Genomic DNA, 13,065 nt, shown 5'->3' on the forward strand with positions numbered 1-13,065 from the left:
GTAATTTGGGAAAATATCACTATGTATTTTTCTCAGTTCTGGTCCATTTACCTTAGCTGGTATTTTTGCTGGGTGATTTTCTAAAATTAATCTCTTCAAGTGTAGAATCCACAGTCGTTTATCCTGCTGCGATTTGGCCTGCAAAATAATAGCAAAATTTACCTGAAATAATGGAAAAATGTGGTTGGCAGTACTTAAAACCTACTATCCAATCACTTCAATAGAAGAATTTTACTTTGGTCTATAAATCTTTTCCAAATATAGTTTTTCTGGTTCATTTCTGTAAGTGAATGTTTAGATACCCCTTACTACTAAGAAAAGCCTGACAAATGGTTCATAGGACACTCAATGTCTATAATTGGCCATGACCACCAATTAGATGCTTACTATTATTCTGAAGAAGTCATGATGGCAAATCACACATCAAAGCGTGTTTGTATGGGTTGTTTTGTGGTGATCTCAGCATTCTCGCCATTCTTACGAGGCTATCCGTGATCCAGAATAGTGGAGAGGAACTGAATGTATTTTTTTTTGTGGTATATAATGTGGTTCTCTGGAATATAGAAGATGTGGCCATACTCTTAGATTGAAAGGAGTTGTGGGTCACAAGGGCCCAAAGAAAACAACCATACGTCCGTTTTTAAATAGCATATAAAGTGTCATCTTTATTTAAACAGAGAAGGTATATATTTTTTATAAAACAGAGAAAATACAACATTATCACAAGACCAAGTGGGGTGCAATCCCGCATGGTGTGCACAGACACCACAACAACCATATAAAACCACTGCAGGGGCGCCCAGAGCCTGAAGCACACATGCCCATATGGATCATATCCCATAGAGGGCATGCACCTAATAGTCCAATCAACAGAAAGGTGTCCTAATCAGAAGTACATACCCATCAAGTGTGTATAGGTACAGATGTGGCCCCCACATTATATCCATAAAACATACAACTCCTAAAGCAAATAGTTACCTCACCTGTGGGGGCGGGCAAAGTGGTCACAGGCTCCGTGCGTCCTCCCCGACGCGCGTTTCGGCTAAAAACGCCTTCCTCAGGGGGCTTGTGAGGAAAGGAAAAGAGCGCTATTTTATCCTCCACCTAACCGGAAGTGACCGGGAGTAAACCGGAAATGACTACTCTGCTTGGTTCCCATGGTGACCGCAATGCACGCAATCTGTATGTTTAAAGAATTATAGTGCATTGCTCAAGAGTATACACGGCTGGCATACTGCACAGCGCCGACCGCTGGACAAACACAGGGCCCTGTGAAATCCAGCGTCGGACATGTAGCAGCGCCGACAGGTATAACAAGACGAGCTGCGCGCATGCGCTATATACATCCAGACAAAGCCGCGGCCATCTTGGTGAAGGGAAATAGGGGACACAAAATTATATAACAAAATTCTACAAAGAAATTATACACCAAACATCCTAGAGTCATATGGGCACACCCAAGTGGATGAATATAGAGATATATATAAATGGGTATTGCCGAAGCAATTGTAGACTGCACATGAACAACGCTCATCACCACCCAGCTCACATATATACGAAAACACGGTAAGAGGGGTATATATCTATCGTCATTGCAGATCATACTGCTAAACATAATACTAATTAAGGGTTACCCGAATCACACACTTTTAGATGTCCCACTTAACATGATCGCGAAATATACTTCAATGATGTTTGGCGAGTTGCGTCCAATGTTTCTTCATGACCATGGCAGGCGATAGTCCAATATTTAATGATGGCATAACGGCCAAAGCACATCTACCGGTCCACTCAAAAACAGGAATCCCACAATTTTGAATATCCCACTTAGTGTGACTGCCAAAATCACTTCAATGATCCTTGGTGAATTGTGTCCGATATTTCTTCATAACCATGGCAGATAATAGTCCAATAATTGATAATGGCATAACGACCAGAGCACATCTACCAGTCCACTCATACGCCAGAATACGACAAAACAGCTGAACTTAACCTAAAATGAAGTATATACACACATTAATATCATTCTTAAAAAATAAAAATAAAGAAAAATATATAAAAGGTATCACGGTGTCCGACCATGATATGTGGCAGCGAGAGGAAATCACAAGAAGGGTGAAAAGCTCAGGTGTTCATTGAGTCCGCGTGGGTGGACCGTATCCAAGGTCCATATCCAACGGGACTCAAGTTGTGCCAACCGCTGGGAAATATTCCCCCCCCGAATTCCCAAGTCGATGATGTCAATGCCCCTGACCCGCAATTCCTTACTGTTGCACATATGAAATGTTTTGAAATGTCTGGGTATTGTCTTCAGGAGGGTCGCATCTTCCTGTTCGCTGGCTGCCTGTATGCCACGGACGTGCTCCCTGACCCGTACTTTCAGCTGGCGTGTAGTGAGACCTACATAAATCAGGGAGCACGGACACGTGGCATAATAAATCACATTTCTTGACCAACACGTGATAGATTTCAAAATTTTCAAGTTCTTACGACCAGAGGAATCAGAAAATGAATCGCTGTGGTCAATATTACTACAGGCTATGCAGCGACCACAAGGCCTGCAACCACTCCTGACAGGAATATCACCTAAAAAAGTTCTGGGGGAGGCACTGTAGTGGCTGCGTATCAAATGGTCCCGCAAGTTTCTTGCTCTACGGAAGGTAATGGCAGGCCGACTAGGAAGGATCTTAGCAATAGTGGCATCAGTCATAAGGATGGGCCACGCCCTGGTAAGAGCAGCACGCACGGGTTCAGATTGGGTATTAAAGTTCGTAATAAATCTCACTATCCTAGGATCTTGAGTACCACTTTTAGTTTGATAGAGCAATGAGTCTCTTACCGACCACTTAGCCCTGTGATATGCCCTTTTTATTGCCCTATGACTGTACCCTCTTTCAGCAAAACGCACTTTAAGTTTCTCAGCCTCCTCCTCAAACAGTGCCTGCGTGGAACAAATACGTCGAAGACGTAAAAATTGTCCCACAGGCACTGCACGAATCATGTGACACGGATGTGAGGAGGAGGCGTGCAAATAGCGCTCGTTTCCTTTCCTCACAAGCCCCCTGAGGAAGGCGTTTTTAGCCGAAACGCGCGTCGGGGAGGACGCACGGAGCCTGTGACCACTTTGCCTGCTCCCACAGGTGAGGTAACTATTTGCTTTAGGAGTTGTATGTTTTATGGATATAATGTGGGGGCCACATCTGTACCTATACACACTTGATGGGTATGTACTTCTGATTAGGACACCTTTCTGTTGATTGGACTATTAGGTGCATGCCCTCTATGGGATATGATCCATATGGGCATGTGTGCTTCAGGCTCTGGGCGCCCCTGCAGTGGTTTTATATGGTTGTTGTGGTGTCTGTGCACACCATGCGGGATTGCACCCCACTTGGTCTTGTGATAATGTTGTATTTTCTCTGTTTTATAAAAAATATATACCTTCCCTGTTTAAATAAAGATGACACTTTATATGCTATTTAAAAACGGACGTATGGTTGTTTTCTTTGGGCCCTTGTGACCCACAACTCCTTTGTGTTTTCTAGCGACTTGTTCGTAAAATCAATGTATTGGTCCTCGTATGAAATGCTGCTATTTGTTGTGTTTGTGGTCATTTATCAATTATTTACTGTGTTTTGCACAGGTTTGTTACACGACAAAATGGACTACAGAGCCCGCGAACGTATGTGGCTCGGACAATTGGACCAGGTTTTTGGGGAAGGTGCCGCTGGTGCTCAGCGGGTGGATGATCGTTTGTGGGATGAGAAGTGTGCCTCCGTTCAGACCCTATTGGTTAAACGTACCAAACTCTGGTGGAATCGTGCATTTTTGGAAAAATAAAAATATGTGGCACGCTCCATGATTCCCAGAGGTTTGAGGGTGAGGGTGACCCCCGCGTTCCCAGTCGATGATGGAACATTTATTAGTGAATGGGAGGAGGCATGTAGTGGTTGCTCTAAAACCTTGATGCAACTCCTTATCAAATTAAATACACGTACAATAGAGGACCTTGATAAGCAGATTGATTTGGCACAGGCTGCACTTCGGGAAGACAGTATAGAGGATAAAATCAAAATCTTTGAAGTGAATTTGGATAAAATATTGGATCAAACAGTGAAGAGGATCCAGGAAAATCATAACCATAAATTGAGTAGGGACACCAAAGATTATCAGTTTAAAACAGTGTATCGTTGGGTCAAAAATTCTACACAATCCTACCCAAGACATCGTGCCGGTTCATTTTCATCAATTTCTTCAGCTGGAGATGTTTCAGATGCTTCCACATCCTCTATGGTGACCCGTTCCGGCATGGGATATAAAAGGCCTCGCAAACATAATTATCATCCTTATAGGCGCCAAGGTGGTCGTTCACCGGACAATGGACAGACAGGGAATAAGGTGATTAATTTGAGTGAACATAAATTAACCTTGTCTGATCTGTCCTTACTTAATAGGGGTCTAACATTCTCACCTTCAGCTGGTTTAGATACATTCACCATTATAAAGGATCTGCATCTTTTTGCTCGATCGTTGTTGTTTAAAAGGCATTTTTTTGATGACAACTTACATGAACTTTTCCCTACAGACGAAGAGCAAACAGCCCTGAGGATTTTGGAAGAATTGTCGGATGAAAATAGGGCTACGGAAGGAGGTAGGATACCCCCATCTATTAGACCACGCTCCAGAAAGTTCCCCCCCCCTATCCAATTGTGGCGCAATTGATCTTTTTGTGCAGGTGGTCACTAATGACTTCTTGAAAATTCCTCAGCACATCCAGGGGGACAACTTAACTGGGGAGGAGAGGCAGCGTCTTCACCATCTACAGCGACTTCCTGGTGTGGTGTTCAAACCGGCGGACAAGGGGGGTAATATTGTCATCTGGCCCACTTCAATGTATGAACGTGAGGCCTTTAATCAGTTAAAAAATCCAGTATGTTATAAGAAACTCACATACAACCCCTTGTCCGCCTTTAGTGTACAATTGTCCACCATTCTTGCGGCTGCTGTGGATGGTGAAATCATTACAAAAGAATTGGCTGCGGCCTTGACTGTAAAAGAACCTACAGTCCCGACGTTGTATCTCCTCCCCAAAATACATAAAAACATCAAAGTTCCCCCGGGACGCCCTATTGTGTCGGGGCGGGGGAACTTTCTGGAGAATGTAAATAAATGGATTGATTCCATTTTGCAACCATTGGTGGTGGGCCTCCCTTCCTTCCTGAAGGACACGACACAGCTGCTCAGGATGGTCGATGGTCTCAATCTTGATCCAGACACCTTCCTTGTTGCAGCTGATGTCGAGGCCTTATACACAAGTATCCGCCATTCTGACGGATTACGGGCTGTTAAATACTTTTTGGGCACATCCGACCACTCTTCGAATTTCAGGGCATTGGTGTTGGAGTTATTGGAATTCACTCTTACCCATAACTTTTTCACCTTTAAGGGGTCCCTCTACCTTCAGCTCCAGGGCACAGCTATGGGGGCGGCTTTTGCCCCCTCGTATGCCAATTTGTTCCTGGGGCTGTGGGAGAGGGACCTCTTCCTGTCAGATGAGCGGCCGTCGTCGGTGGACTGCGTCCTTTCCTGGACGCGGTACATCGACGACGTCTTTCTCATCTGGCAGGGTACCTCTTCGGCACTGGATGCGTTCTTTGATATGGTGAATAATAATGACCAAAACATACGTTTTACAGTTAAATACCATCCTGATGAAATTGAATTTTTGGATGTGACCCTTCGGAGAGACTGTAGGGGGGGTATTAGCACCAACATATACCGCAAACCTACGTCTACCAATATGCTGTTGCACGCCTCCTCCTCACATCCGTGTCACATGATTCGTGCAGTGCCTGTGGGACAATTTTTACGTCTTCGACGTATTTGTTCCACGCAGGCACTGTTTGAGGAGGAGGCTGAGAAACTTAAAGTGCGTTTTGCTGAAAGAGGGTACAGTCATAGGGCAATAAAAAGGGCATATCACAGGGCTAAGTGGTCGGTAAGAGACTCATTGCTCTATCAAACTAAAAGTGGTACTCAAGATCCTAGGATAGTGAGATTTATTACGAACTTTAATACCCAATCTGAACCTGTGCGTGCTGCTCTTACCAGGGCGTGGCCCATCCTTATGACTGATGCCACTATTGCTAAGATCCTTCCTAGTCGGCCTGCCATTACCTTCCGTAGAGCAAGAAACTTGCGGGACCATTTGATACGCAGCCACTACAGTGCCTCCCCCAGAACTTTTTTAGGTGATATTCCTGTCAGGAGTGGTTGCAGGCCTTGTGGTCGCTGCATAGCCTGTAGTAATATTGACCATAGCGATTCATTTTCTGATTCCTCTGGTCGTAAGAACTTTAAAATTTTGAAATCTATCACGTGTTGGTCAAGAAATGTGATTTATTATACCACGTGTCCGTGCTCCCTGATTTATGTAGGTCTCACTACACGCCAGCTGAAAGTACGGGTCAGGGAGCACGTCCGTGGCATACAGGCAGCCAGCGAACAGGAAGATGCGACCCTCCTGAAGACAATACCCAGACATTTCAAAACATTTCATATGTGCAACAGTAAGGAATTGCGGGTCAGGGGCATTGACATCATCGACTTGGGAATTCGGGGGGGGGAATATTTCCCAGCGGTTGGCACAACTTGAGTCCCGTTGGATATGGACCTTGGATACGGTCCACCCACGCGGACTCAATGAACACCTGAGCTTTTCACCCTTCTTGTGATTTCCTCTCGCTGCCACATATCATGGTCGGATACCATGATACCTTTTATATATTTTTCTTTATTTTTATTTTTTAAGAATGATATTAATGTGTGTATATACTTCATTTTAGGTTAAGTTCAGCTGTTTTGTCGTATTCTGGCGTATGAGTGGACTGGTAGATGTGCTCTGGTCGTTATGCCATTATCAATTATTGGACTATTATCTGCCATGGTTATGAAGAAATATCGGACACAATTCACCAAGGATCATTGAAGTGATTTTGGCAGTCACACTAAGTGGGATATTCAAAATTGTGGGATTCCTGTTTTTGAGTGGACCGGTAGATGTGCTTTGGCCGTTATGCCATCATTAAATATTGGACTATCGCCTGCCATGGTCATGAAGAAACATTGGACGCAACTCGCCAAACATCATTGAAGTATATTTCGCGATCATGTTAAGTGGGACATCTAAAAGTGTGTGATTCGGGTAACCCTTAATTAGTATTATGTTTAGCAGTATGATCTGCAATGACGATAGATATATACCCCTCTTACCGTGTTTTCGTATATATGTGAGCTGGGTGGTGATGAGCGTTGTTCATGTGCAGTCTACAATTGCTTCGACAATACCCATTTATATATATCTCTATATTCATCCACTTGGGTGTGCCCATATGACTCTAGGATGTTTGGTGTATAATTTCTTTGTAGAATTTTGTTATATAATTTTGTGTCCCCTATTTCCCTTCACCAAGATGGCCGCGGCTTTGTCTGGATGTATATAGCGCATGCGCGCAGCTCGTCTTGTTATACCTGTCGGCGCTGCTACATGTCCGACGCTGGATTTCACAGGGCCCTGTGTTTGTCCAGCGGTCGGCGCTGTGCAGTATGCCAGCCGTGTATACTCTTGAGCAATGCACTATAATTCTTTAAACATACAGATTGCGTGCATTGCGGTCACCATGGGAACCAAGCAGAGTAGTCATTTCCGGTTTACTCCCGGTCACTTCCGGTTAGGTGGAGGATAAAATAGCGCTCTTTTCCTTTCCTCACAAGCCCCCTGAGGAAGGCGTTTTTAGCCGAAACGCGCGTCGGGGAGGACGCACGGAGCCTGTGACCACTTTGCCCGCCCCCACAGGTGAGGTAACTATTTGCTTTAGGAGTTGTATGTTTTATGGATATAATGTGGGGGCCACATCTGTACCTATACACACTTGATGGGTATGTACTTCTGATTAGGACACCTTTCTGTTGATTGGACTATTAGGTGCATGCCCTCTATGGGATATGATCCATATGGGCATGTGTGCTTCAGGCTCTGGGCGCCCCTGCAGTGGTTTTATATGGTTGTTGTGGTGTCTGTGCACACCATGCGGGATTGCACCCCACTTGGTCTTGTGATAATGTTGTATTTTCTCTGTTTTATAAAAAATATATACCTTCTCTGTTTAAATAAAGATGACACTTTATATGCTATTTAAAAACGGACGTATGGTTGTTTTCTTTGGGCCCTTGTGACCCACAACTCCTTTGTGTTTTCTAGCGACTTGTTCGTAAAATCAATGTATTGGTCCTCGTATGAAATGCTGCTATTTGTTGTGTTTGTGGTCATACTCTTAGATTGGACTATCAATTAATCAGTGTGGGGCCAACTTTCAGGATATTTGCCAATCAGAACAATGAAGGGGCCAATAAATAAGATAAGCTGCAGTGCCAGGCCTAGCCGCTAAAAAACATGAGAGTCACGAAACAATGAAGGCACTGGCAAATGTGTCTTACTTGCCAACATTCCTGATTTTCCCAGTGCAGCCCTATAAACCAGGACATAAGGTGTGGGGATTTTAAAAATCACTTACAAAGGGGGCATTTTGAATGCGTTCCTGTATGTTAGAGGAGTAGTCTAAAATGTGTCAAATTTATTGCTGGCAAGTATTGTTTTTCCACCATGGTCTCCAATATCAAGTCCCATAACAGTCAATGCTAGACAGCTATTCAATCATTGTACCCTACATGTAAACATGATCTTTTATGTATTATGATCCCACAGCATTGAATATGGATATACTTTTCTGATGCGTTAGTAAAAGCATCTTAGGAATCCTGTCACTCATGATTTTTTTAAATTAAACATTAAAGTTTAATTTGCATAATTGTAAAGAGGGGATTGTCCAGAATTTCTAGTCCCCAAAACAAGGGTGGTCATTATTCCAGGACATCACACAGGAATTCTTACATGACATTCTTTTATGTCCATGGTAAATCTTCAAGACCGAGATTATTTAAATTGTCGTAATAATTGGGTTGATATTTGTCCCACCTTTTTTTTTTTTTTTTTTTTTTTTTTTTACTATGATTAATCCCTTACTGACCAAGCCAATTTTTACAATTCTAACCACTGTCACTTTATGAGGTTATAGCTCTAGAACGCTTCAACGTACCCTACTGATTCTGAGATTGTTTTTACATGACATATTGTACTTCATGTTAGTGGTAAAATTTCTTCAATATGACTTGCGTTTATTTATGGCAAAAAAAAACAGAAATTTGGCAAAAATTTAACCTTTTGCAATTTTCAAACTTTTAAATTTTGTGCCCTTAAATCACAGAGCTATGCCACACAAAATAGTTAACAACATTTTCCACATGTCTACTTTACATCAGCACAATTTTAGAAACAATTTTTTCTTGTGAAGAAGTTATAACAGTTAAAAGTTGACCAGCGATTTCTCATTTTCCAACAAAATTACAAAACCATTTTCTTTTAGGCACCACCTCACATTTGAAGTGACTTTGGAGGTTCAATATGACAGAAAATACTCAAAAGTGACAGTTCTAAAAACTGCATCCCTCAAGGTGCTCAAAACCACATTCGAGAAGTATATTAACCCTTAAGGTGCTTCACAAGAACTAAAGCAATGTGGAAGGAAAAAAATGAACATTTAACTTTCTTCACAAAAAATTTACTTTAGAACCAATCGATGTGAATACTTTTCTGCCCAATGATGACAGAAGTATTCTAGGAGTGATACCTTTATTGGCCAACCAGAAAATAATATGTTTGCAAGCTTTCAGAGCACAGTGGCTCCTTCTTCAGGCAAGATTACAAATAGATTAATAAGAGACAAGCACAGCATTTAAAGAATATTACAGGAGGACATTTGTTAGGGGGTAGGAAGTGTGATGAGCCCATAGATAAGCCAGGGTAATCCAATTAGGCATTTTCTTACAAATGGAGAGGCAGTGGGAAAAATGTTCTTAGGGTACTGTCTCACAGTGGCACTTTTGTCGCTACGACGGTACGATCCGTGATGATCCAGCGATATCCATACGATATCGCTGTGTCTGACACGCAGCAGCGATCATGGACCCTGCTGAGAATCGTACGTCGTATCAGATCGTTTGGAACTTTCTTTCGTCGCTGGATCTCCCGCTGTCATCGTTGGATCGGTGTGTGTGACACCGATCCAACGATGCGTTCCCTTGTAACCAGGGTAAACATCGGGTTACTAAGCGCAGGGGCGCGCTTAGTAACCCGATGTTTACCCTGGTTACCATCGTAAAAGTTAAAAAAAAAAAAACGTACATACTCACATTCCGGTGTCCGTCAGGTCCCTTGCAGTCTGCTTCCCACACTGACTGACTGCCGGCCGTAAAGTAAGAGCAGAGCACAGCAGTGACGTCACCGCTGTGCTGTGCTTTCACTTTACGGCGGCACTCAGTCAGAGCGGGAAGCAGACTGCAAGGGACCTGACGGACACCGGAATGTGAGTATGTACGGTTTGTTTTTTTTTACTTTTACGATGGTAACCAGGGTAAACATCGGGTTACTAAGCGCGCCCCTGCGCTTAGTAACCCGATGTTTACCCTGGTTACCCGGGGCCTTCGGCATCATTGGTCGCTGGAGAGCGGTCTGTGTGACAGCTCCCCAGCGACCACACAGCGACTTTCCAACGATCACGGCCAGGTCGTATCGCTGGTCGTGATCGTTGGAAAGTTGCAGAGTGTGACAGTACCCTTAGTTATCTGGAGTCAGTCTGGTGGAGGTGTGAATTGTATCCATGTAGTGACTCATAAATCCAGGTGTTAAATTGAGTCCTAGTGTCAATGAATTAAACATATTCATTAAGGCCCCGTCTCACTTAGCGACGCTAAAGCGATCCTGACAACGATACGACCTTCAGGGATCGTTGCTGCGTCGCTATGTGGTCGCTGGTGAGATGTCAAACAGTGAGATCTTACCAACGATCGCTGCTGCGATCTCACTGTTTGACATCTCACCAGCGACCTGTAGCGACCTGTACAACGATGTCACATGGGAGCTATTATGACGATTCAGTGTCTGAGTCGTCAACGAGGTCGTTGGTAAGGTGTCAAACACAGCGATGTGTGCTACCCAGCGGGACCTCAACGATCAAAAAAAGGTCCAGGCCATTCCGACACGACCAGCGATCTCACAGCAGGGGCCTGGTCGCTGCTACATGTCACACATAGCGAGATCGCTACTGAGGTCGCTGTTGCGTCACAAAACTTGTGACTCAGCAGCGATCTCGCTAGCGATCTCGCTTAGTGAGACGGGGGCTTTAGTTTGTATTCCCAAATTTTTCTTTCCCTGTGGTCCTTAAAATACCTTTTAGTATTAAGACTTTTAAGTCTGTCATACTGTGTCCAGGTCCAGAAAAATGTTTTCCCACAGGTGTGTCCATTTCATTCCTGATTGTGTGCCTGTGTAAATTCATCCTAGTTTGTAGTCTTTGCATAGTTTCCCCAATATAGATACTTCCAGGGCACTTCGTACATTGTATCATGTACACCACGTTGGAGGATGTACAAGAAAAGGAACCCATGACCTTATAGTCCTGATTTGTGTTTGGTACACAGACTATATCTGTTGGTAATATGTGGGTACACGTTTTGCATTTTTTATTGTTACAGGGGAATGTGCCAGTCACTGATGGTGATGAGAGGACACTTCTGACAAGCAGATTCCTTAAGTTAGGGGGCTGTTTATAGGAGAGAAGTGGTAGTTCTGGGAATATGTCTTTCAATTTGTGATCTCTATGGAATATGGGTTGGAGATCAGCACCAATTTTCCTTAGGATGCTCATGTGGGGGTTGTATGTGACCACAAGAAGTACCCTGTTGTTATCCTCTCTGTTTGTAATCCAGGAGGCTGTTTCTTGGGATCCTTGTAGGCCTGTGGATCTGCTCATCTATTACCAGTGGATGGTATCCTTGTTGTAGGAATGTATTCCTCAGTGATCGCAGCTGTAGTTCCCTGTCTTTGCTGTCTGAACAGATCCGAATATATCTCAGAGCTTGACTGTAGATGATGGATTTTTTTGTGTGTCTTGGATGAAAGCTGTTCCATCTAAGATAAGCCAGACGTCCGGTAGGCTTGTGGTAAATGGATGTCTGTATGACATTGTCCTTGATGTGTATGGTCATGTCCAGAAAATGTATTTGGGTCTTTGAAACGTTGAGGGTGAGCTTGATGGTTGGGTGGAACTTGTTGAAGTTATCGTGGAAGGTGAGTAGATCATCTTTTGAGCCTGTCCATATTATTAGCAGATCATCAATGTAGCGGAAGTATGCAAAAGGTTTAACAGAACAAAATGACAAAAATTCTTCCTCTAGTTTCGCCATAAATAAATTAGCATATTCTGGGGACATTTTGCTTCCCATGGCGCTGCCCATACGCTGTTGGTATAAATTGTTCCCAAAAGAAAAATAATTGTGATGGAGCACAAACCTGATAAATTGCAGTGTTGGTTCAGTGGCTAGATTGTTCTTTTGAAGGAAATATTTACATGCTGCAATTCCATCCTCATGAGGAATGTTGGAATAGAGAGACTCTACATCCATGGTGGCTAGTAGCGTGTTTTCTGGAAGTGGGCCCAGCGCTGACAATTTGCAAAGAATATCCGTGGTGTCCTGGATATAGCTGGGTGTGCGTCTCACCAAGGGTTTCAGAATGTTCTCCACCCAACCTGAGATATTCTCAGTTAAAGTCCCAATACCAGAGATGATAGGCCTCCCAGGATTTCCTTCTTTATGTATTTTAGGCAACATGTAGAAGATACCTGTTTGGGGATTGTCTGGTATTAGTTCCAGCAGTGAGGATGAAGTGGAATCAAATCCATTGATGATATGTGTTAGTTCCTCTGTGTATTTTTGGTCGGATCTCCCTGAAGTGGAGTGTAGTATTTTGTATCCAAGAGTTGTCTGTTTGCTTCCTGGATGTAATCTGTGGTGTTCATGATGACTACAGCTAAAGGTATCACTCCTAGAATACTTCTGTCATCATTGGGCAGAAAAGTATTCACATCGATTTTTCTGGCTAACACGGTA

General features: G+C 43.4%; 1 protein-coding gene across 4 annotated transcripts in view; it reads right to left on the bottom strand.

Annotated features, from left to right (window-relative positions):
- PLEKHG1 (pleckstrin homology and RhoGEF domain containing G1) overlaps positions 1–13,065 on the bottom strand; it is a 339,483-nt gene that overhangs the window by 55,384 nt on the left and 271,034 nt on the right. For all 4 annotated transcript variants that reach the window (XM_077283054.1, XM_077283052.1, XM_077283055.1 and 1 more), the window contains one exon: positions 52–138. In XM_077283054.1, coding sequence (XP_077139169.1) covers positions 52–138 — 87 coding nt within the window. The remainder of the gene's footprint in view (positions 1–51; positions 139–13,065) is intronic.

The sequence above is a fragment of the Ranitomeya variabilis genome, chromosome 2, assembly GCF_051348905.1.
Source record: "Ranitomeya variabilis isolate aRanVar5 chromosome 2, aRanVar5.hap1, whole genome shotgun sequence".
NCBI lineage: Eukaryota > Metazoa > Chordata > Amphibia > Anura > Dendrobatidae > Ranitomeya > Ranitomeya variabilis.